A 26,882-nucleotide genomic window follows, 5' to 3' on the forward strand; every position below is an offset into this window, starting at 1 on the left:
TCTGATTTTGAAATCCATTTCAAATACTAACGATCTAAGTATCATCCAAGAAATAACAACACAACAATTAGACTCTCGTCATAAATATTTTATTGAAAAGGGATGAACATGCATCGTCGCGGCACTCTCTCACACACCCATACGCACACATACAACCCAATTCATGCATCAAATTGACGTACAGAATCATCATTACAATACATGTTATTAGTACTATTTACAATTATACACAATTAATTACATGAAAAGTGTATATTTAAGTCTAATGCACGTATCCATTTAGGCGTATTATGTATACACGGCACATGCCTTACCTAGATTTTACATCTATATACACAGATATTGAAAATATAGTTTCGCGACTTACGCCTTGGATTAATTTTTCTATTTTCTACTGACTTGAAATTTATTTTCTATCTCTTTCCCTATCGACAAATAAATGATTACAGGGGTTCGTGCGAGTTCAAGCCAGGCCTGATATAGTTAAATTATTTGTCATATCAAATTCCAATACACACACACGTATAGATATGCGGACGTATAATCACAACAGCTAAATCCATAAACCATCGGTAAACGCGATTTTTCATTTCTAAATTCATACGGACGATTTTTTCGGTTACTGTTCTTCCAACGCGTGACAATTATCACAATCAGCTGCGTTACTTTGTTAATTGTTCTATAATTAGGATACTTATATACGTCGAACACATGTAAAACGATGAACTTATAACGCTACGACGATTTACACCATACTACATATACACCTATATGTTTCATAAATACATGTACGTATAAGTATATACAGAGTTTATATTGTATAAATTATATAGGCTTGAGTTAATTTGTTATACCCTTACAGAGGTGTAATGATTTGGTCTGTCTATAATATATTATTTATGCATATGTGTCTTTTGATTTTTTGCACATTGATCTGCATTTCTACACGTCATATATAATATACATTTAATGTGGTCGTGATATAGATATACACATTGTTGAAATATATCGTCAAAGTGATAATAAAAAATATACTATATGTATATGATATACGCTGTTAAAAATTACGAGTACTACTTCTCGTGTCAAATTTCACACGCTTTGGTGCAAAATCGGTATAATTTTCTTTGATTTGTGCCCGTTATACGCATATGTGAAAAATTTGCATCAAGCCCTGTAGAGTTTTCCGCAAACTTTCTTATTCGGGGTGAAATTTTTGTTCGATTTTATTAGGTCGAGTAGAATTTAGAGATGCCTGCGCATGTATTTCAAACTACACGAATATTTTTCACATTGATATACGCTAATAGTTATATATATATATGTATATGTATATATGCTATACGATTACCAATGATAATAACAACGATATTATTAATAGTCGTAGTATTTTTCGAAACTGATTATGCGTCCTTGCTAGTTTATTATGTTTTTCTTTTATTTTAACTTTAGTTTCTTACTATCGAATAACATGTGATATGATGGACGTGAAAAGAAAAGATTATTATTGCTCACTACGTGTCGCGAGCTTTGGTAAAATTTAAAAAAATACAATCGATCAGATGTTAGGTACCTACGTGTTGTTTGTTTTTAAATCGTGAATAGTTCAACCGACAGCAGAACTGCAATGTTTTAAATCTGTTCGTTAATATTATATAATTATACCCTACAACGTATAATCTTTTCGCGGATTTAATTCAACATGGAAATCATGTATAATAATATTTATGATTTATACATAATTTCCATTATGTCGTCTTTGGTCATTTTGAAAATTTGTTATTCACACACACGCATACTATTTTCTATTGCATATTATATGGTATATATAACCATACAATATTGTACATGTATTATTTTCTCTCTTTTCGAGACAGAGGAAATATTTTTACGTTGCTGACAATTATAGATATATACATGTATATATAATGTATGTAACAATGTCCGTGTAATATAATTCATACAAGGTCTGACGATTTATATCTGACTTGAAAATCGAATCGAATATTACACACACACACAGGCACACATGTTACATATACATATATACGTTAGGCATGTTGTATATATCTGATGCTAAAATGCATCTACACTGTGAGTCTCGGATACGAAAAATGTGAGACTGGCTTTTGCGAAAAAGCAAGCTTGATTCGCACGTGTGACGATGAATTTAATTGAGAAATTTCTTAAAATTTTTTGAAGATGTTGAATATTGCGTTTTTTTTTGGTAGTTTTTGTGTACGTGCAATGTTTCAATCAAATTATCGCAGATCTTGTTCAAGGATGGCATTATTGAAATGGTAATTTTTCTACAACAACTTTTCAGTGTTCATCGCGATTTAATCAGCGCGCCTCGTTTGCTCACAATCTTGTCTCCTGTATCGATTCCAATCTTTGAATTTGCCGACGATCGTTCACCGCGACGAAATAAGTCGTTACCAAACCCTTTGGTTTCACGTACGTGTCTCCCCGCAATTCGCACTTGACACCCTGTTGCTCCAACAAGGCTGCAGTTTCCTTCGTTACCTGCAGACATAGGCGAGGTTAGAAATAAAGTGAAATTCAAAAATTAGCTCTCAACTGAAACTTTTTGTTTTGTCAAGTTTCGAAATGGAATTATAGTTCATCGAGGTTGCAAGTTTCATCCGGATTCGAGTCGCATGATTTCATGATTTTTTACTTTTCAACACTTTGAGTCATAGTGGTAATAAGTATTCTTACCGCCTATTTTATATCCGATTTTTGTATAATTAGAGAACTTTGGAAATCGAAGAAATAATTCATTTCCGATAAAGTTACTCCTCTACAAATATACATGTTTTACATAAATTACAAGTTTTTCGGATCGCTGATTACGAATCCGAAATAGTATTTTAAAAATTCAAAATGGATCCAATGTGGATGACAAAAATTTTAAATTCGATCTAATCCGGAGAAAAAACTCTGTCCAACGGTTTTTGTGGTCGCCGATTACGAATCTGAAATCGAATTTTGAAAATTGAGTATGGCGAATCCAATCAGAGACTCCAAAAATTTGAAATTTTAGTCGGGCACATTGGATCCGTCATTTTGAATTTTTGAAATCCGATTTCAGATTCGTAATAAACTACGCGAAAAACCATCCAACGTTATCATATTATAAAAGTTGACTCGGCGCAATAATGCGTGACTCAAAGAGTTGAAACTGCAACTTTCTAGTCTATACCTGAATTTTTCCCGGGACTCCGGTAGTGTCCATTCTCGAGGCCATGTTCACAGCATCTCCCCAGATGTCGTAAAGCGGTTTTTGCGCTCCAACCACACCGGCTGTCACTTCTCCGTGCGAAATGCCGATCCTCAGTCTAAAATATGAAACATGATAATTGCAACCTTTTGTTTTTTGTTTTTTTCTTCAAATTATTCGGCGCAGTAACGCCGCTTTGAACATTTCGAAGATCGTTCGATCGAAGTTAAGTTAAATTTGAAACACGTTTCACGTGAAAATCTTACTTGTACGGTTCGATGTTCGATATTTTCTCCCTGTTGATACCGTCGAGGACGTGCATCATTTGGGCCGCGAATCTAGTCATGACTGTTACGACGTGTTCTTGCTCGTGGTAGAGCCGATACTCTCCCGGCTTTCTTTCCCCGTCCGATTCGCCGTCCTCGTCCAGGCTTCCCGATCCTGAACTCCTTAGGGAGTCCCTGTGACCTGCGTCCAGACCGCAGGCCGCCATGTACGTCGTTCCTGAACGAGAAAGGGTAAAAGAGGAGTGATTGTCGGTGAAAAAATTTTTTCTATCCGTCGCAACTTGGCCAGTGATGTCAAATCCAAAATGTTCTTGAAACTATAAACAATAAAGCCCTGAAGCTCAAATTGCTCCAAGTGTTTCAAGTTTGTTTAGCAAAGAACAAAAAAAAACTGCCCCCCTCTTAACGCGATCAACTCACCAGCCACTTTGATTTTCTCTACTCTCAGAAAACTCTGCTGGAACAGTAATTTGTCGAATTCGCAAATTATCTGGTTCAGAATAATGAGAATATTTTTTTCTGTCAGGTCCGTTTCGTCCATCGACAATTCGGTCAGCGATGCAAACATCACTGCTACCGTGTCGTACGGTTTGTGATAGAGTTGTTCCTCGTTTCGATTAGTGTTCAAGTAAAACTCGGCTGAAAGAAAGTTTTAAGTTTAAAAAAAATTTGTCTCGCATTGAAGTCGAATTAAAATGAGGCTGAAGTTAGTAACGTCAACGTAACGAAACGTCAATGAAAAAATCATCATTTTACAATTTTATGTAAAGACTTTGCAACAGTTGGATTTTAAAAATATTAGTATATATTTTATTCGTCGTGGTTCACTAAATTTTAGACATTCGTGCTTCCTCAACACGCATCGCTGCGGTAACGTTACTAAAAACTTTTCATCGTCGTTAATTAAACATTCTTTAAACGAACCGACGTGCTCCGGAAGGATGTTTCTCAGCAACATTTTGTTAGCATTTCGCGTGTGGAATGCCTCGTCCTGTTCTTTTGTCAGCTGCCGTTTCCACTGGTAGTCAAGTCTGTTCAGGTACTCTGCCTGAAACGTTACATCATTCGATTAATGAAAATGTTTGTATAAATTTACACGTAATAAGTATAAATTTAATTTTCAACCGCTCACCTGACGGTCGATTATGTGCAATGAAAATGTGAGGAAAACGACGCTCAGAATGTGAGCCACTCTGGGTTCCAATTGCGGGTTCCACGATTCGCCCGACTGTGGAGGAATAAACAGGGTCGCGATTATTTCGTCAATAACGATGTTTTACGATTGTTTGATTTAATTCGAGTTGTCACCTGAAACAGGGCCGATCTGAATACCCAGATGTTCCAAGTGTAGAAGCCCATTATCGAGCATCCGATTATGAGCTTGAGGCAAAAGTGTATTCGTAGGAAGAGAAAGCTCATCAATATTGCCAGCGAACACGTCTGAGTCATTTGCTAAAATTTCCAAAAACATCCGTATAGTTTTGTGAATCTTACAGCTTAAGACCTGAAGCTGTGAATAAATTAATAATTATGCAATTGTGTTAAATTTTTGCACATTTTCTTACCCATTGCGGTGTGTTGCACTCTACGTCAGATGCTCCGATCGCTGTTATGCTCGAGGTGATGTTGTTCAGGGCGAGGTAATCCACGTTTTCGCATTCCACCTTTATTGAGAGAGAGAGAGAGAGAGAAAAAAATACAGATTGTGAGGATGCGATTCTTTCATATTTGATACGAAACTTTGTTTTTTTTTTTCGTTACAAATTATACTCATCACGTACCACCATGTCCACCATGGCACAGGCTGCCAATAGAATTGTGATCACCAGGTAGAGACAGGTTCGTAAAAGAGTGCTCCAGACAACCTGCGGTTAACAGAGAAACTTTGAGTTATATTCAAACATTTTGATATGTGATTCATGCATTTATTCATTGAAGGAAATTTAATTATAGGTGAAACTGTAAGTTTTAACAAAGTTCGAAAATTTTGATCGGTCGATCTTTTGATTAGTTTGATGAGTCTCGTTCAAATTTTCAGAGTCAGAGAGAACATTTTCATCTTCTACTGAAACCGAGTTTGAACCTTTGTTTAAAAACGACGATAACTTTTTACAATCGAGATATAGTAGGCATGTGTTTTTAAAGCCAGCTGTAAGTCATGTTAAGGATTACGGGTGAAGTACGTGACTCGATCATACGTACGAGTATTTTACGCTGATTACGTTACGAAGTATGTGTTGTTTTTAATCGCGGTTGTTTTACATGTGTTTATTAGGGTGGTTAATTTTTCAACATCTTTTTTTCTTAACGTGCCAAATAGAAAGATTTGTGACAAATATTGGAAATAAAAAATTGTCGCAAAACTTGGAGGAGGTAGGAAAATGTTGTGAAAACTTAAACATTAGTAACCCTGGTATTTATATCACACAGGCACGTTACACACGATTCGTGCCTGCACATGTACAACGATTTCTCATACCTTGACGCTTGTCTGATACATAAATAGTAGCAGTTTATTCTCAGGCTGGGGAACGTGACCCTCCTGTTCTTCGTGAGGGTCCTTCCACCTTGTCCAAGCGTAATGGAGCCACGTGAAAGGCAATAACAAGACTAGGAATGCCATAGCTATTCCGTAAGCGATTCCCGTGCTTACGTGCCATCTGAAAGTTACAAAATATTTCTGAACTACACGTGTTTCTCAATTAGAGTTTCAATCATGTATCCAACAATGATACATTTTACTTCGATCGAGCCCAAGGTGCCAGCTAAAGGTTAATCATGCATTTTACAACTCGATTAATTTCTTGCGAGTAATATTTGAAACCACTGTCTTGGTAACAACGAATTAACAAATTGAATCGAGACGCAAGCCACGTGTTTTCTTTATACCCATCGGATACATGTTACACGGGGCTGTATAAGAAGTATATATATTCGCAAGATAAACTCGCGAACAAGCGATAAACCGTGTTTTTCTTGTATTAAGTGAGATTAGATCCGAAGACCAGATTTCGACCACGAACAACAAGACTAGCGGTTCGATATCGATTGACGGACAGATTGCATTCCGTACAATAGAGGGAGATATTTTTTATTACACGTATCGTATTTGTTCTTATTTATTTTTTTTAATAGTTTTCGTTGGACATGACATCCAAACTATCAACGTTATTCACTGAGATTACATCGCGTTTACACGTAACGTGACTCTGGTTACATAAACGATTGTTGCAACAAAGTATGATGTAAACTATCGCGTATGCAACGGGGAACATGTGTTTTTACAACACTGCACGTCGGTTGGATTAATGTAAATTCGACTTACGCCGACTGCGTTAGACTCGGTACCAAAGTCATGAAACCCATGCAGACCAAAACCAATCCGGCACAGCTCACGTAGAATTTGAACAGCGGGTCGGATTCTCGCATGAACGGCAACTCCCAGGTCAAGTCGTGAAACGTTAGGAAAAACGGGTTCAGGTGCTCGGCTTTGAACCATTGCCTGGAAAACAGTCTTCGTGAAATCAGAGGTGATTTTTTTAATCAATCATAAAATTGCCAGGGTATAAATATACCGTTTTATAGATTTTTTTCAGGTTCGTCCTTATTCGGGGTGTCGAAGAATTTTTTCTCCCTCGTTGTTTTTGAATTACTTGAAGTTATTGGGGGGGGGATTTGTCAACACCCTAAACAAGGACTATCCCAAAATACATGTACGTATGAAAACTCACTCGAATTTGCTCAGCGGCATCTGTTGTATCGCAGTTTCCATATGAGCGTCGGCTGTCTTGAGCATTTGCTGATACTGTCGTAAATTGGTTCCCATGAAGGCGGTTCGCCTCCGAAACGTGCCGACGGTGACATCGGCGTGTCCATTAGCGACTGGCTGACTCCTGGTCTTGTTTTTCGCTGAAAATGAAATGCTGGGTCTTGCGCTTGATCTTCGGGCCTTAAGGTAGACTCTGGACTCTGTCCCATCCGGTGTCAAGAGGTTCTCGCTGTTCTGCAACAAGGTTCGCTTGTCAACGATCGTTATCGCGCCTATTCGTTGTTGAATCGGAAGATTTCTTCCTCGAGATTCACTATTTATTCAGGATTCAGGATTTATAAATCGGACCGTTAACGCACCTCAAACGAATCGCGATCATGGGAAATTAGAAGAGGCGATGGCGACGGCGTAAGGAGGTACGTTTTTATCTTGTACTTGTTGAGGGTCTCGTTGTTGACGGATTCTACCGGCGTGCAATTGTACTGGTTTACGTCCAGCAGGTTCAGGGTCTGTTGGGTAACGTGAACCTTTCCCGCTCTACCAGTTTGCTCCATTTTATTCGCTATTACGACGTCGCGGGACCAGACGTCGTATTGCCATTTGTTCGCCCCGATGATACCGGATATTATCGTACCCGAGTGAACTCCGATTCTCATGTCTACGTCGAGACCTCGCAGTTCTCGCACCTTTCGGATTATCTGGATCATGTCCAGACCTGAGGAAAATACAAACATCCATTCGCGTTACGGATTTTGTGCTCGTATGGGATGCGGAACAGACCGGGACGGCTCGTTTGAACATTTTTTTTTAGCCGTGACAAATAATGAAAGAAGAGAGTTGAAAAATGAAACAAATTTTTTTTTTTTTTTTTTTTGGCGTCGTAGCTCTTCTTCTCTCCTTACCGAGGTCGACGCAGCTTTTTGCGTGATGGGCGTTCGGGTTTGGCACGCCGCTAACGCAGTAGTAACAATCTCCAAGGAACTTGATACGCAGAACGTTGTGTTTTTCCGACGCCTCGTCAAAGCTGCCGAAAAGATCGTTCAGAGTCTCGACGAGCTTTTGAACTGGCAGGGTTACCGTCAGACCGGAAAAATTTACAACGTCTGCGTACAAAATGCTCACGTTCTTGTGCGTTTCCACGTAGAGATCGCTGAAAACGTGTTTACACTTTTATTATTTATAGTCTGTACAGAACTATTATGGTTTAGTGAAATTAGACAGCCGCCGGACATTCGCATCGAAATATCCAACGATAAAGCTTGTTTAATAATTTATACTTGTAGGGTGTCTTCTGTTTTATCGTGTTGTGCTCCTCCATGAACTTGAATATGTTTCTGAAGTCCTTTTTTATCTGTGCCGCAATGTGCTGCGGCAATATACTCCGCGTTAGCTGTTCCTGTAAATATCGATGATCAAATTATTTTTTTTTAAAACGACGCTTAATTGAGCGAAAATTGTCGATGCTGTTATCATACGAGCGTAATTCCAATCTCTGTTACAACGATATTCGACTCTTTGAAAAATTACGTTCCTTCTCGTAATTCGTCAATGTTTTATTGGACTTGTATTCCCAACCAAAAGTGACTATCGGTGAGAATATCGAACGCTTCGCGATGGGATAATAATCTGAGAAAAAAAATCAATCGTAACCAAGTTGACGAGATCATTCGTTTTTGAATAATAATAATAATGCCGAAAAGTTATTGAAATTTGTGCAACGAATCTCTAGTGAAATTTTTTCAAGTTCATATAGAATAAAGTCATTGATTTTTCTGAATATCTATGAATTTTTTGGAATTTTTGGCGTTTTCCAAAATTTTCCTTTTTTTTTTTCTAATTACCTGTTTGGCATTATTATTATTCGAAAACGAATGAACTGATCAACTTTGTTACGATTTATTCTTATCAGATTATTGTTCGATCGCGAAGTGTTCAATATATTCTAAGCGAGACTCACTTTTGGCTGATGATATAATAAATTTTAGGTAGCGAAATAACGAACCTCTTGTTCCTTCTCGTAGTTTAGCTTCAACGTTGATTCGACGCATTTCCGCCTATCAAGGAACGACCTTCTGATTATGACCTCGTTCATGAAACGGAAATAAAGTCCCAGCCCGTTTACGCATATGAAGTAAATCGCGTCCGGTACCAACTATGGAAGCGAATTGAAAACTATGTATAATGACGATGATGATGATGATCTTTCTGGTTAAATTCCGAGGAATTAATTATCGCTATTCGTGACTATAAGTGGCGGTTCCTTTAGCACATGCGTTATACAATTACCTTGCCAAGTAGATACCTCTCGTCTTTGTACGTGACCAGTGCCAGGCTGACCAGGTGACAGAGGGTGGCCGTCATGCCGAGAAGAAAAGCGTGCAGGTTTTCCGTCAACGGTAGAAATACGTAGCAGGCCAAAAGCGTGTGGGTCGCGTATGCCGGCCTGCGATTACGATACTTTGTCGTTATATTTTTGTATCGTTGGACGGCGGTAGAAGGGTATTTTGAATTTTGATTGATTTTCACGAAACCCTATAAATTTTTTTTTTCTTTTATTTTTTTTTGTTTTTTATTAATCATTCCAAGCTGCGCGCAGGTTGCGAAATATCGCAAGAGAGAATTTTCCCGCGTTGTTTCTTCCTCCGTTACCCTATTTCTTGTTTAGAATACCTACTTTTCAAAGTTTGACGTTAGGGATATTTATAGACGAGATGTTCAAGCTATTTTTACGTATGACGTTTAATATAAATATCGTTAACGATAAGTTTGCTCAAGACAAAGTATGGGCAGACCATTTTGATTTTTTTTTTTTTTTTCTTCGGTTTGTTGGTTCCAGCCGTACGGATGACGGAAATTCTTCAAGATCACCTTTGGTAATTATTGCGTTATGAAGTAAATTATTGTCGTTAGAAAGAAATTGATTGGAAGAAATTGTGAAAATCGAAGGAACGATTCATTTCCGAGAAAGTTACCCCTCTACACACACACACGCGCACACATATATATATAGACGTTTTACAAAAATTGTAAGTTTTTCGGGTTACTGATCACGAGTCTGAAATCGGATTTAAAAAATTGAAAATGGCGGACGAAAATTTCAAATTCCATCGAATCCGGAGAAAAAACTTCCCCCGGGTGTTTCTGGGGTCGCTGATTACGAATCTGAAATGAGATTTTGAAAATTCATTACGGCGAATCCAGTCAACGATCCCGAAAACCTCTGAATCAAGTTTTTTCTACCGTATTCGATGAAATATGAAATATTCGTCCGCCATGTTGAATTTTCAAAATCTGATTTCAGATTCTTAATCAATGATTCCGAATAAACATCTACGTAAACTTTTTCGACCGGTTTCGATACAAATTTGTAATCACCGTCCGCCGTATTGAATTTGTGAAATTGGATTTCAGATTCGTCATCAGTGAACGCGAAATATGAAATATTATTTTTTCATAAAAGTTGAATCTTGGGGTTAATGCGAATTCTGTCGTCAGATGATTGTCACCGTGGCGTGAGGATTCGCATTCAATATATTTTTTTTCCCATCAATCAACGAAACAACGACAAGAACAAGGCCGTAACGAAACGATCGTTTAATCATCTGTATGAGAAGAGGCCATACCTTACCGCCGGAGTGTTGTTGCCTTGGCTCGCGGCGCGGTAAATAGGCATAGCCACGTCGCCTATCACCAGTAAGGCAACCGTCAGGCATGACAGTAGAACAGGCACGCAGGGATCCTTTGCTACGAATTTTGTCCTGCAGGATAGCGTGATCAACGGGCAGAGAAGCACCCCGATCACACTGTAAGTGATTACATCGGGTAGCGCACCTTCCAAGGTACCCTGGAACAGATGCGCACCCCGATAACAGGGTTCTTTACTTGTTCGTCGATTGGGCTGTTCGTTTTTTCTTACTTTATTATTTTACCATATTTTACTAAATTTAGGTGAGTGTAACAACACAGGTATACAACGTGAGGGGAAAATCAATAAATAAATAAAAATTAAGTCTCTGTTGAGACAGATGAATTTCGATTCTATGCATCGGATTCAATAACCGGAATCATTGTTTATTACTCGTAAAGTTTGCTTGTTTTTATGTTCATAGATAAGTCTTGAAGAGTTTTCTGGTTGATGGCTAATTTGGGGAGGTAATTTGCGTTTGGAGTTTGATACGAGAAAGTTCATGCTGACTTTTCTTTTTTTTTTACAATTCTAAGTTTGTTATTAATCGTTATTTTCGGATGAAAGTGATTTTAAACGCAAAACTCAAGTTTGCCTGGTTTTTATTTACGACAAATGTTCGAGGAAACGGGTGAATTTGTCTTAAAATCTGAAGTATCGTTACGGTTTCTACAAAAACAAACTAATTATCCAATGAAACACTTTCTCTCGTATATTAATTACGTGTAAAAAAAAGGAAATTCGACATCTAGAAACCAGACTAAAAATTCTTGTTGGACGGTGTTATTGGCATTCCTCGTTATCTTGGCTTACCATTGTGACCAGTACGGCCGAGTGTACTATGATCAGGATTCCGTGAAGTATAATGAAGAGGGACAGGTATCCATGTTGTAGTCTTCTTTGGTAGGTTAGATAGAGTTTTTCCAAATTCTTGTACTTGAATTGTTTCTGAAGACATGCAGATAAATCGTTTCAGTTATTATATCCATTTGAATTACACGCTATAATATTATAGATCATTATATATGTCACATATATAATAATGTCACATAATTAGGTGTTGATTGTTTGATTGAATTCGTAATGCGGTAAATCGTTATTATACAGAGGTAAATAGTACGAGCTGTTCCCCCTGATCGACGGGTATAAATTGTTAATTTGCCATGCACTTGAAATCGCGACCGGCAAACACTTGTGTAAATTCAAAACTGTTGTAAACCGGCTTGATACTGTGCTCGGTTTAACGTTTATAATTTAATTAGATCTGATTAAGCATCATCATTCCCGTAACGTTACCGCACGCATCTCGTCGTTGTATCGTGGGTGTTTAATTTAGTTGGAAAGTTGTTTTTAATCGATCCGCTAATTATCGCGTTAATATTCATTGCCCAGATCGTTTATTATTCACCTTATTATTTACACTTTAATCTCGTGCGTACATCTGATGTATACGTATCTTCCAAATTGTATCCGTAACACGATCTAACACGCAGTTGCTGAAAACAACGGTTATAAACATTCTATCATACGAACGATGAGTAGGAAATTATAGTGGAGAAAAGAATTAGTTTCGAGTCGTGTTAAAAACGAAATAACAACAATAGTAAAAAAAATTAAAATAATCCGATTAGTTACATTATTTTTTATAATACATATAGCTGTTCGAGTTTAATAATTTTTTAGTACGATGTTCATACCGACCCGAAAAGGTCTCGGAATTTTTTTCAAACTTGTTTAGCCACAGGTGAAATTTGAATAAAATCGAAATATCCATTCCGAAAATGCCATTTTTGAAAATCTGAAAAAATTCATACATGTTCTATGATTTGAAATGTGATTTTCAAGCATCACGCGATAATGGGATCTCAATATTTACTCTTTTTTTTTTTTTTTTTTGACCTTGGGAAAAAAATCTTGGGAAAAACCATCGGTTGGTAAGAACATAATACTTAAAAAATGATCAGAATCGAAGAGGGTGAGGTACAATGGGCTGCTAATTTCACACGGAATGCCCTATGTATGTATACCTATAAATATCGAGTCGCGGGGATTCTAAATAAAGGTGAAAAAATAAACAACGTGAAAAAAACCGTACGATCGTATACAACGAATATATTTTTGTGAGACGCGCTTTTCGAATGATATAACGCATACTTATTTACAATATATATATATATGGTATTTTCAAAAGATTTTACGACCTTACTTTGTATATACGTACGTACCTATACAATGAGCCTACAGTTATCAACTCGAAGCCACATTGAATTATAATCGTCTGAGAAGCGAATAAAATTTTTACGCTCGTGAGCCCAGATTTTATTGATTTATATAGTCTGAATATCTTCCCTCGTTCGTATTTTTTTCTAGACTTACGATGTAACCAAAATTGATGTAACGATTAACGTCAATATAACCGTTCCTTCATTTTTATAAATCAAATTCTCGCGTAGAAACGGAACGACGTCGATTTGGAGAAGTTGGTAAAAATTCTCGGATAACTCTTTGACTAATAAATTTCAAGGCAAATTTAGTTGTCTTCAGAGAAATGTAATTTTGAATATGAAGAAGAGAAAAAAAAAAAATAATAATTCATAAAAAACAAAATATCCGAAAAATGAATCTCATTCTAGGTAGTAAAAATATTATAACTCAATTAATTTTCAATACTATTAGCTGAAAATTGACTGTGTAACTTTCAAGACACAGATCTTCAATCCGGATTCAATTCGAAACGAATACAAGGCTAATAATCTGAACGATGTAGGTTTTAGTAAGTTACCGGAACCGGGAAATTGTCATGGGGGAAATATTTGTTTCTCGAAAAAAAAAAATTGTGGTAAACCTGATTAAACAGCGACGAAGAAATTGTTCTGCAATGTGAAACGCATTCAGATATCAATCGACCGACTATAATAATACATCCATTCACAACTAGACGGCTAGCAGCTTGTCAATTAGCTCTGGTTTAGTGTTAATTATAGTTTGTTGTTATTAACGTTGTTAAATTCTTTTATTTGTATACCCGTGAGCTAGACAAAATGCCGTGTATAATGTGCGCGTCGCAGGTATATTATTTTTGTCAAATTTAATAGGTCGTATCTTTTAAAGTATACCAAACATTACAGCCATTGTTATTAATCGACTAAAAATTGAAAAACCGTTTCAAATAAATGCAAGTCGATAAGTTAATAATAATAATAATAATAATAATAATAAGCCTATTTTAATCAACAGACTTTTTCCTCCTCGACATTATCTCCGGTTAATTAATTAATTAATTCGTTCGTTCTCTCGTTCGTTTTTGCTAAATGAAAATCGTACCGCTCAGAGATGATCAACATCCTGTAAAATATATCCTTATACTACCACCGATATTCTGTAATCACCGTCTTATCGCTGGCTGTTGCCGGCTCTGAAACAATGCCAGTTATAGCCGATTGTTTTTCTTTATATTATCTCATTATAGGATCGGTAGGAAAAGATCTTTTATCGCGATTAAATAAGAATGAATTTTTAGTCTGTCGAAAAAACAAGCTCCTTATAGAAAGTACTATCGATCTTGGGAAGAAAATAAATTACACTTGAAATTTTTGTTAATTTCATTTACATATTGTTTAATACTAAAACCTTCTTTCGTTTTTTTTTTTCTTATCGAAAATCGCAGGCTGTTTGTAAATTGATAGTCAAACGGTAAGATTAGTTACTGGGTAATATTAATTAAAGGTATTAGTGTTGGTTGATGTGTAAAAAAGATATTCAATATTCAGCGGAATATTTCTTGAAAAGTTACTGGAAAAAGTCCTATCTTTAGTCTGGAATACCTGGAAAATAGTCGGGGAATTTCAGATTCCAAAAAGCGTAGGAACCCTAAATTTGAGGGATTTATCTCGTTTTCGAAATTTTGCTATATTCCGGATTCCCCGATAACGATGTATGAATTATTTACCGCGCGGCTAGAATAAATTGTAGGTATTATTTCGTACCTTAGAGCTTAGATGAGAAGCTTGAACGGAACTTGACGAATGACGTTAGAGACAGTTTCATTTCAATGAAGAAGTTCCTATACGTACGAATCGTATAACTTTATAGACTGTGTAACGTATTCATCCCTTGCACTGATTATATAAATAGAAAAGTTAATCGGTGTTCGTTTATAGTGCGAAAAACAAAAGGTAGAAAAAAGTCCGCAGTCTGGGTCCCGAAATGTCAGACGTCCCGATATCACTTATAGAGTACCTATAATATTGATTGGAGGCATGAGGCAGGCAGCTCGGTGCAGGGATTGAGCCTTGAACTCTTGGCCTTGTCAAAACCTCGATATTCTATATTTAGAACAATTCGATTTATACCTTGTGAGGTTAGTCCCGATTTGGTTTCTCGGTAGGTTGGAGGAATACGTTAAATCAGTCGAAGCCCGAAGCACAACTGTCTCTCTAATTCCAGCCGTATCGTGGTTATCCATCAACACACAACAACGTGTTTCCCAGCAGTAACGGCACACGCATCACATCCTCTCTCTAATTGTCACGTTCACAAACAACGACAACAAAAACAACCGATGAACTACTTGGCACCTGTTATTACGATGGACTTCGAAACGATTTATTGGTACACGGGTACAAGACGATGCAATTTCCGATCGTTCACTTGGCATCAACGCACACTACACTGCACCAACAATAAAGAAGAAGAAGAAGAAGAAGAAGGAGAAAAAGTCAAAGTAGAAGCATAATCGTTTCTACTATATCCAATATGCTCGTTGATCCGCGGTATAATGACTATTCGGTAATCGCAATCTCGTGCAGCAACGTGGTCGTGATGTAATGGTGTTCTCATGCTTCGGGAAGCTTTAATATATCCATTCAGTGGGTGCCTGTATTCGCAGCTAGTCCGAGAGACGATGACGGGTTTAATGCTTGCGGATGCCGCGTTCTCTGGGATGGGAGGCTTTGCCCGGGGAAACGGCTGCTGTCCGGGAGAAGGAAAGGTAGAAAAGAAAAATGAGGAAATCGGATGCGAAAAAGAGCGTGGTTCGCGGTCTATAAAGGTCTATAGGTCAGCGTAACCGCGCGCGCGGCACAATCAACCACGGCTTATAAACGGACCTGTACACGCGCCGACCGTCTGCCGGAGAAGAGGATTCTTGTCACTGACGGAGAGAATCCGGGGATAACACCGCGGATGACCAGGAGAGCAACAGTGGCGGCTTAAACCAGCTGCCTGTCTGTCTTGGATCTCTGGTTTAGCTAACCATGAGCGACACGCACGCGCCGGGAGCTTCCAAATTGCTTCTGGAACCGAGCTTGGTGTACCAATGGGATGGGTGGATGGATGGATGGGTAGAGAAACAACTGGATGCCAATATCGCTGCTACTAACAAGATTTCAACGTACGGTAAACCTTGGGGTAGGTCAGAGACCACGGCAGTAAAGGTGCTGCTGGTGGTTGTGATTCTGGTCGTGATGGTGGTGGTGGTGGTGGTGGTGGCTAGGATGTCAAGAACGTGTGCGCGTTTCCTCCGACCGGTATATTGATCCACACTTTATTTACTTCGGTTATGGGCGGGCAGGTGCTTTCAGGTATTATATACGTATAACCTATCCATGCATAACTAGAGTAGTTCGCCAAAAAAAAAATTCCATGCAAAAAGTATTTTTTTTTTTTTGCCTAGCACTCCAATGTATACGTATGTACAGGTCCAGTATATTGTCTTTTTAACCGCTCACGTAACGCCTGCAGATCTCATGAATATGATGACTTTTTATTACATACATATAGTGATTCGATAATGAAGGTGACTTGCAGACGCGCGATTCAATGACCCTGCTTATAGACGCGATTATTATATATCTATAGTACGCTACTTTTAACCGTCGTTATGTGACAGAGTCGTTCGTCCGTTAGGTTCGATCTGTTGGTTGCATTGGATTTAGGAAATACCGGCCACACTGTTCAATAACGATCGTTATATCGTTAAGTTGGTTTCATTGTTGTGGGAAAAAGATCTAGCCCGCGGTCAACAGGGTATAAAGTATAGTTCGAATTGTTTTGCATATTTTGCAGCTTTTTGTGTTAATTTGAGAGCGGTTGATGACAGTGGTCTTGTTTAATTTTAGAATGAAATTAGGCATTAGAAATTAGTTGAATGAAAGAAAATATGTTTTCCTCAGTTTAACAGCTCTTCGTAGTAAATTGGGGGGGAGCAGAGAAGTGTAAAAATGATTATGGCGATGCGACAAGCCTGATAAGAAAGACATCAATGGTATAAGATAAGAAATATCGATTCTGGCAAATTTGCTGCGTCAATTATTTGACCAAGCCGTGACACAGACATCCGATCAACCGAATTGCTGAACGGCGCCGAGCGATGATTACAGCTTTTGATGTCATCCATGGAGAGTCGCGACATAGTGCAGGACTTGCAAGGTGTGCGGAGGTTAGAGAAGCAACCACCAAATCCAACGCCAACGTGAGGAAAGTTCACAGAATTGATTTACTATTGATTAGCTTGCGACCCTGATCATCGACGGTAGAAAATGCGACTCGCATGTTTTTCTTTCTTTCTGAATGATCGATCAGACCCGGATTTTTCGCCGAGAACTTCTTTCCACGCTTTCCTGAGGGTCCCGAGTGTCCTGCGAAGTCCTGCAGGTACCTGCCTTGGATGGTTCCGCATCCTGATGTAGTCCATCGAGCGATTAATGGACATCGGTTTTTACGATCTAAGGTAACTCGAAGGAAGGAAGAAAGAAAGAAAGAAAGAAAGAAAGAAAGAAAGAAAGAAAGAAAGAAAGAAAGAAAGAAAGAAAGAAAGAAAACATAACCAGTCGCTTTTCTACCATTGTGATATCGATGTCGCAAGCTTGTCGGATTGATTCACCATTGATGCAATCTTATTGGGCTTTAATGTGGTTCGTCAAATTCTCCTTGCTGGTCGCGTGCTGTTTGTTACCCATGCTCTCAATCACGAAACTAAAGTTCACCACCAAATCCAAGGCAGTTGACGTTTGCCTATCTTGGCCGAGGATCAATCGGATCTAAGAGGTCTATTCTCACCGTATGAAGTGTGACAATGATACGATGTGTGTGCACATATATAATTACGAGTATGACGATTCCACAGGAAATTCGAGGTGCCGCATCACTTACCCTCAGGCTTGTCCATGTCCAGTCATCGAGGTTGTTCGCCGAGACGATGCGAGCCGCGTCGACTTTGAGGGATGTTAACGAGGTCCTGGCGACCAGCTCCATGCTACTCTGGTCCATGATGCGCGGATTCACTATATTCCACTGTCTACCAACAACTGTTTCGACAATTGGACTGTTCTTTCCACTCAATTTCAAACTATAATTCTATGGAATATATCTCAGGTATTTTTTGCCCCTATCGATACCGGGCGATGTACAAGACGGACGGAGAAAATCGCCATCGAACCCATGACGCAGACTCCTCTTCTATATCGGAGATCAAAATGGATTCCGTGATCTGAGAACAAGGTTATAACACCATTAGGTTTGCATGAATATTAAAATTTGTGTGATTTAGAGTTTGATCATAGCTCAAGAGCTCACTTTCACTCCGTACCGTGGAGAACCATATTAGCACATCGTTCTTTGGTTACGAAGAAAAATTTTAAATAAATTTAAGGACTGTAGAGCAATAAGTACCATAAGTTTTTCCTGGCGCTATACACATACGCATGGTATACTACCGTTCAACGAATTTTTAACGTAATTGTTGTCGATTATAATAACCGATGGCGAGCGGAAACAATAAAGACGTTCCGATCACCAGCGTGGTGACGCATTTGCGCCGATTTGCACGTGGGCTTCGCTTTCTGTCTGTGTAAATATCCTCCTTCGCTATATCATTATGGCATATAATCACTTCGTTGACGCGTTTTGAATGGCAAGTGCAGTTGGAAAGAGAAAGAGAGAGAGAGAGAGAGAGAGAGAGAGAGAGGAAGGGAGAGAAGAGAATAGTCTGGGAACTTTGCGTTGTGTAGTTATATTTTTTCCGTGTGCAGCATGTTTGTGCATGCTGAGGTACCAATACGAAGTGACGCTACCAGCCAAAGATAATTACCGTACCAAACGTACCCACGTGAGAATGATATTAACACTCGCATTTGACTGTTTCTGAAGTATTCGATATATATACATATATATACCTGAGAAAAAATATTGTTTCGTTTGTGTTCTTCCCTCGCTATCCGATTGTCTCAAACGCGCTTGAGAAGATTTGTTTTTGTCTATCGATTGTGTTTGACAGAATTATTTTCCTCTCGTCGTTGACTCAGAATTTTTATTATCGTATCGTCTGTTCCAATGGGATTGAAAATTTGTGATTTTTGCTCAGCACGTCGTTATGACTATTTCGATGGTAAGGAGGTTAATTGAGAATTGAAGAAAAATATTGAGGACATAAAAAACGAACGGAGCGAGAATTTTTTTCGTCAAAAATGCGAATATCTGAATAAATGCACGCGAAACGCGTTTTTATATACACACGATAATGTGTCTCGATTTATGCGTATCACACCTTAGCTCTGTTCAAGGAAAACAGGTTTTACGCGAGATTAGCCACTTGTTTATATAGGTATACTTAATTACGGTGTGCATGTACATACTATACGTGTGTACGTGGATGCTGCTGTTTTTGCCGAAATTAACCGGGAAGGTAAAGTTATTTTCGATTCTGGACATCGTTTCAATTTATCTTTTCACATTTCATTATTACGCCTTACAAACGTCGAGTCACCGTTATACCGAAGTTCTTAAATGTATAATATACATGACGATGATGATTCAATAACTGATAAACCAATTTTATTTTCCATCCTTGCTCTACGTAAAATTTTGTATATTTGATAGTGAAAAGTAAGCATATGTTCAGCGAGTGAAATTAGAGTTGGATACAACAAAACAGTGGGATATATGTAATCTCATGGAATGACTTATAACTACATACGTACACACACACACACATATATGTATACACACACACGACACTCATATCGCAAATCATTGGATTATATAATGGAATTGAGTCATATCCGTCGTTTCGTTTTTTGTTCACCTTTTCTTTTGTTTTTTTTTTTTTTTTTTATTTCTGCTAACTTTTTCGAACAAACTCTTGTAACACATTTTAAAAATTTCTGATCTATAATTAAGGACACGCGAGCGGGGAGGGTAATTTTCTTACTACACCGCAACCACTGCGTGTTTCAACACTCCAAATCGTCTGCGAGAAATATATTGGAGAACTTTCCGCTCCACTCCAACTATCCAGAGTTCCGTAGACCGTATACTAACGATAGGTGTACTGCTGGTGTAATAACAGATAAACAAAAATACTTTTATGCAACGTGAGCATGTTTTGTCCGTTTTTTCATGCCTGTTTTCCGTACAAAAAGTTCCCGCTTCTATGACGGTAGAGTTAGTCTGCGAATGCGCATGCGCGGAATACTGAAAATACCACTTTCAAGTCCTAGGAGTGTCGAAAGTGGTATTTTCTGCACTCCGCGCATGCGCTGTTGCAGACAAATCTGACGTTACGCGACCCTAACCTCAATTTCGTGCTTCGCGAAAAAACGCCCGACATAATCTTGTTACGTAACGAATCGTGCGCAATAATGGAGCAACGTTCTTTTCGCCTCGCGTATTTTCAATATATTCGTCTTCGTCTCACCTACGACTCATATTGCAAACTCAAGCTCGGCCCGAAAAGACCGAGCTTGCCTCTTTCTTACACAATGTACTATTATTACCGCGTTGTTTTTCTTTCTCTCGTACCGTATCGCGGGCGTATTTTTTTTTTAAGTTTATATGGAAACCGTCATGCAGTAGGCATACCTAAACGTGATTAATTATTGTTATCCTCCGAAGAAGCCAGCAAAAAGTTTTATAATTTTTTTTTTTTTTTTCCTCCGTCGTCCCTCTTCGTTCGCGTAATTTCCCGCGGCCTAAATACCGTCTAATACGACGAAATTCAATTGCCAGACGCCCTCGACAAACGATTGTGGATTTTTAGACATATGCGCGGGGCGTGTTATTGCAAATCTGTTATAGGTAATACCTACGATATTACACATATTTTGGCGAATCTGCATTTTTTGCACTCGATGCTATACAACCGTCTTGTATTTAGTTCCGTATGTTTCTTTTTTTTTTTTTTTTTTTTTACTTCTGTCGACCAATGGAACGAAAATGGACGAGTTATGTCACTTTTAAAAATGTAAACGAATCACTTCTGCAATCATCGTTAATGTTTCCGTGCATGTATTATAGAATCGACGCGTAGGCATTTGATTTGAAATCTGTTCAACCTTCGAGAACGGAATAAATTATACACCTTATAGGCATATATGCAACTTTTTCTTTATTTTACTTATTTTTTTTTTTTTTTTATTGGGTATAATCGTTGCACGTTATACAGGGTCATAGATTACACAGACCGTGTTTGAATCGAGTACCTCGTACGTCGGATGTCGTTTATTATAATGCGGGTGACGACGATTACGATTATTGGGATTGAACGCGGTATTCGGCGGTCCGTGCGATTTGGTTGGTCTACTCGTGTTGCGGGCGATTATATTGTTCAGGTGATATTGTACACACCGATCGGTATATAGGTAATTAAAAAAGTTAATGAGATGGATCTAGATAGATGTGTGAAAACAGATAAGCAGATTATAACGGATAGATAGATTGATATAGACAGGTTTTTATCGCTCGGTTGCCTCGTTTACCGTTGAACAAAGAAATATAATCATTAAATATAATACTTGAATTCACTGTCATACTGATTTTGGACGGTGAACCTCGCGGCTATATGATTGTTAATTAATTTTCTTACTTGTCAAGTGAGGTGCACGGATTTTTTATTTATTTTATTTCTTTTCTTTTTTTCTCTCTTTTACTTAGAAACTCACCGTTGGCGTTTATATCGCAACAATTTTTTTGAACGACAAGGATGAGCTCAATGTCAATTCCTTTGATTCCGGTAATTAATTACAAAACTGTAATGCGCTCGGCGTCCGTATTACGTATACTTATGTACCCAACTACCTATTCATATTACAAAGGCGTGACAATCGTTCCCCTTGCACAGAAATGACTCACGCGTCGTTCGTCCGTGTGATTCAGCTCGCATCGTTCTTATGTACGTATTATGCATTTGATATCTGTATGTATACTGAAAAATGTAAAATTAGAGAGCTGACGGAATTGGCGTTCAAGTCAAATTTCAATCGCATCGAGTGTTTCAAGGACCGCATCATTTTTATTCATTTTCTGCCTCTTTTTTTCGTCGCTTGTTATTTATTTTTATTTTTTTTTTCTCTCCTCCTCTGTTTTTCCCTCTCGTCGAAAGTTGACCCTGACCATACATATATACGTGTGTATTTCGTTTGGTAAGAAGGAGGACTATGACCGGTATCTACGAGTCATGAACGCAACATTCGTTAGGCCTCTGTTAGGTTAAAATATTCGAGAAGCGGTGCGGGACACATTTTGAATACGAATATGTCACTTGTATTTGTGCAATAATGATGATGATGATGATGATGATAAAATCGGTACAGGTGTAATAAAACGTAGCCGTGAAACTGCAGCTGCACGAATGAAATCCCTTTTCTTTTTCGTTCTCCGTTATTATTATTATCATCATCATCATCATCCTCATCATTGTTGTTATTATTATTACTATTGTTATCGTTAATTTTTTTTTCCTCCTATTAAATTCATTTCCTTTTTCCGTTCATCGATTATCACCTGCGGAAGTTCCCCTTTCGTAAAAGGATCGGCGAGCATCGATTCCGTTTCCGTTACAAATCAAACGATCATTTATCGTTAGCTTTAGGCGTTCGGTATCCCGTATATCAATCATCCGTGAAAGGAGGCGTAAGTATATGCTTATATAGCGCATCTTACCGATATATACACATATATATATATGTATAAGCCGGACGAAGTGAACTATTATTATAAACTAGAACGTACAGGTGTATATACATATACATATATATGCGGGATATATTTAACGTAATTGTGCTATGTCAGGCAGGAGCGAAGGCGGCTGTTTAAAAGTCTGCGATCGAGACTTGAATGAGACGCCGGAAATTTATCGTTTTAAATAGAAAATAGTGGGCGGAGTGTATATATGAATGAATGACCGAATGAATTGCTTTAAGTGTTTAGCTTTGATCTTACGTTCCGATATTTCGCTTTTATAATCGTTGAACCTCGCGCATAACGCGGATATTCGAAATTTCTGCTGACACAATCGTTCGGACCGGTAATCGGTATAACGTATACTTTATTATATACTTATATACATCGTATGTGTAGCTCCTGCTAGTCGATTACATGTATTTCTACACACAGCGTACTTCAACTTCGCTCTCGATGTACACGCCATTGGTTTCTAATCTCGGGCGGTATCATTTGAAAACAAAAGTAAAAAAAAAAAAAGTTTCTTTCTTCTATTTTTGTCTTCTGTTTTAATAACTTTTTTATCGATAAAATTTTAATCCTCCGTAATGATTTCCTTCTCGTACACGCGATGTGTGTATATTGCAATAATGTAATATACCTAACGCACAGACAGTGACGATTTATACTTGAAACACAGGAGTAAATTTACAAGCGTTGAATTTCTGTATTGTTGAATTTGGCTGTAAGATAGCAAACAAAAAAAAAATTTCCTCTTTTTTATTACGATATATGTATAACGAATTTTTCATTTTTTTCACGTATATCGATTATGACGAAATGGATTGTTGAGAAATATCTCGCATATCTTCGATTCACCGATCAATAGTTATAGATCACCAAATTTTTGCATGTGTAAGCATGAACGCAGTTACTTTTATATATTTATAGTGTAGCTCGAAACCCAGATTAGTAATTAGTTATTCAGATCGAAATATATCTGAGACACCAGGTGTCGATTAATCAGGTATTGCAGAAACGATGTAGAACGATATAATACGTAATCCGTAAGACCGGAAGCTGGGAGCTTGGAGATAAAGTATGCAAGACCCTCGACATTGTACCGTGCCTTCCGAGCACATAACGCTCAGGTTGGATAATTTATACATCGTGGATATACAATCGCGTTGGACTTAACGTTCCTAATTACTCTGTACATATATGTATATCGCACAAGAAATAAGCCGGAAATATACCAAAGGCGCACAGTGTATAATTATTGAAGATATCGTATACGAACCTGCAGGGATTGGCGGTGAGGAAGAACGCTTTAACTTCCGTGAGAAAAATAAAAAAACAATAAATACCGGTCGTCGGTGATAAAGACTGGCAAAGCTCGGTTAAGAATTCGAATAATAATAATTGACCGTGCCAACGTGGCGACGACTTTGCGCCTGTGTGTTTGTGTGTGACTAGAAATTTAACCTTCCTACACGGTAGGTTGATTGGTAGGTGGTAGGATATCGGACGAAATGTTTACCCAAATGGTAATTATCACTGACTAAGCTCCCATACTCGACTAACGAAACAGCTTTGTAATCGTTCCTTACGATCCCTCTCGAACCTCCTTTGGTGTCTGCACGATTCTAGTCGACGCGTACACCGTTGTGTGTATATAGGTATTTATTACGCTATGCAAATCGCTCCTGGCAGTGTGAAACTCATCGTCCGTTTTAACCGTTTCTCAGAAAACACGAAATATCGTTGAATATAACTAAGGTATGCCCTGACTTGTCGTTTGTCGTTACATTCACGCGTGCTTGGACAGTTCACAAGTTTTTTCTAACTTTACTAAGTCGGTGCGGTGTAAGAAACGATACGAAATGTGAATTATGTGAACGTTGACAGGTAAGCACAGGCAAAGAACGAAACGGAGATACACGTTACGAATGCACGCCAAGCACTCCGGCTATAGTTGTTGGTAGGTACAACCAATGTTGCAGAATTCGAACCTTTGAGTCATAAACAACAGCATAGTTTCACCGAAACGTTATTATCGTCCATGCGTGCAGCAACAACCGTTTACTCAATATCTACACCTTGTTGAACTGTTTTTGTTTCCAGTCACGGTGCTCATTGTTGCTTCGCCTTGACTATAATCTTTGTAATTTTCTTTACGCTTGTACACGGTGAAGGTACCACACACACCTTACACGCTGCTTTTGCATGTGTAACTCGACTCATCACGACCGTCGTCACAATCCACTTTTACGCATTTTTCACATACTGCAGTACTGGGACAGTTCTCTTTTCTGTATCCCAAATATACTGTTGGTTCTTGGTGACCGTAGGCCGGTTCACGATTAGGTTTCAGGAATCAAGTGACCGTTGGGTTTCACCTTGTGGTTTGTTGTATCAAGTCCATGCACACCTAGTACTGCACACCGTCCTCCCCCACCCCCCTCCCACCCCCGCCCCCTTGAAACGATTGGAATCGCGGTTTTTTTTCCTTGGTTCTTGATATCCTGCAGTCTGCCCTTGCACTCGTCGAGTAACCGATTCCCGATTCCAACTCACTGACTGACCGACTACCTGTACCGTCGATGTTCGGGTTCGTCGTTTTAAAACCGGCGCGTTAATCCAACGATCGGATCGAACCAACGGAGAGAACCGAATCGGCCGATGGAACGATCGACAATGATGAAGGCCAGAAGAAGCCGGGTGACGGTAACCAGACGGATTTTAACCGCGGACGTTTCGCCGGTCGATCGCGTTACTTGCAGCTTACTGTTGCCCGGAACAACACCACCACCACCACCGCCGCCACCTCATTCCAATTCTTAACGACTGTATTCAGGCATCGACGCACTAGTTATCTATCATTACGTCTCGCCGCGGTGCCCCTCGTCCTCATCCTCGACCTTCTCCTCTCCTCCTCCCTTCTTCTCACCTTACGGGATGATAACGAGCTGTCGATATCATCGATATATGTACCAGATTTACAGACGAGTTATGTGTACACAGTAGGCATACGGATTGATAATTGTCAACCGAATCGGGGTAGCCTGGAGGAAATGGGACATCGTAGAAACTCGGTCCTCTACAATTTTCATCGAATTCGAACTGAATTAACCCTTCGCAGGGTCGCCGCACACCTGAAAAATTTGGAAAACTTTGAATTGTCAGGGCATTTTTGATTCGGTTGCGAAAAGAAACTGATAATATCAGTTTTCTATCTTGGGAATAAGAAATGGTGTTGTGAGGTAACAATTTCACTTTTTTGCCGTCGACGAAAACTGGAGAGCTATTGGAGGTCTGTTTCTAATCGGTAGTCGATGAGCATCGAGTGATGGGGATGGAAGGTAGCTCTGGTCAGGTAGACGATTGGTGAACGGCTTCTACTGTATGGCTATAATCGAAGTATGCCATAGTTTTCACGACCTCGCGATGACCAAGTTACGGTTCATCGATGCGCTGAAAGATCGATTCTACTGATATCGATATTGCACATTTTCATTCACAGATCATGAGCTCAGAATCGTTTCTTTATAACATTTCACGCCGGCTGTTCAAACGTGAACGTCTGAGGTGTCTGTTGCTTTTGTTGTACATACACTGCAGAATTATTATCGTTTAGATAATGTTCTTTTTTTTTCACAGGATGTTTTCATGGACTTGTTCTGCAATTTTTACATATAGCGTAAAACTTAGCTACGGCGAATCTAGTTACCTGACAACCTTAGTTGTGATCTTAACACTTTGACTATGTCAGCATCGAAAATAAGTTCGAAGTTCCCCAGCTTCCATCTCACGAATTCTAGTACGAAGGTTGATCTTATCTAAACAGCCGCGTTTTCAGATACGTAGATTTCCACAGTTTTCGGTTACTGCCAAGGTCTTGTTGGAAGTTTCTTCTGTTCGAGTTAACTACCAAATCGTAATTGTCAGCTTAGAATAAACGTGATGTCGAGATATGTGAAT

At 38.6% G+C, this 26,882-nt stretch overlaps 2 protein-coding genes across 11 annotated transcripts in view; one reads left to right on the forward strand and one right to left on the reverse strand.

The window, feature by feature from the left end:
* The window catches only part of LOC107222284, a 149,378-nt gene that overhangs the window by 1,267 nt on the left and 121,229 nt on the right, over positions 1 to 26,882 (forward strand). The gene's annotated exons all lie outside the window — the stretch shown is intronic.
* On the reverse strand, positions 68 to 25,350 carry LOC107222299 (adenylate cyclase type 2). Of its 10 annotated transcripts, none has more exons than XM_046731485.1 (21): positions 25,110 to 25,350; positions 18,117 to 18,453; positions 11,778 to 11,912; positions 10,903 to 11,123; positions 9,566 to 9,722; positions 9,282 to 9,431; positions 8,557 to 8,675; positions 8,182 to 8,429; positions 7,639 to 7,994; positions 7,242 to 7,513; positions 6,836 to 7,024; positions 5,990 to 6,170; positions 5,292 to 5,375; positions 5,076 to 5,174; positions 4,819 to 4,962; positions 4,643 to 4,738; positions 4,435 to 4,558; positions 3,931 to 4,149; positions 3,490 to 3,727; positions 3,206 to 3,341; positions 68 to 2,526 (listed from the first exon to the last, which is right to left on the reverse strand). In XM_046731485.1, the coding sequence occupies exons 2-21, from the start codon at positions 18,231 to 18,233 to the stop codon at positions 2,362 to 2,364; spliced, it is 3,450 nt and encodes a 1,149-aa protein (XP_046587441.1). In that variant the 5' UTR covers positions 18,234 to 18,453; positions 25,110 to 25,350; the 3' UTR covers positions 68 to 2,361. The 10 variants fall into 10 exon arrangements, with proteins under 10 accessions (XP_046587441.1, XP_046587439.1, XP_046587443.1 ...); XM_046731483.1 differs by having other exon boundaries at positions 24,914 to 25,350; XM_046731487.1 differs by having other exon boundaries at positions 6,836 to 7,012; positions 24,202 to 25,350.

This window comes from Neodiprion lecontei, chromosome 2 (genome assembly GCF_021901455.1).
Source record: "Neodiprion lecontei isolate iyNeoLeco1 chromosome 2, iyNeoLeco1.1, whole genome shotgun sequence".
Lineage (NCBI taxonomy): Eukaryota > Metazoa > Arthropoda > Insecta > Hymenoptera > Diprionidae > Neodiprion > Neodiprion lecontei.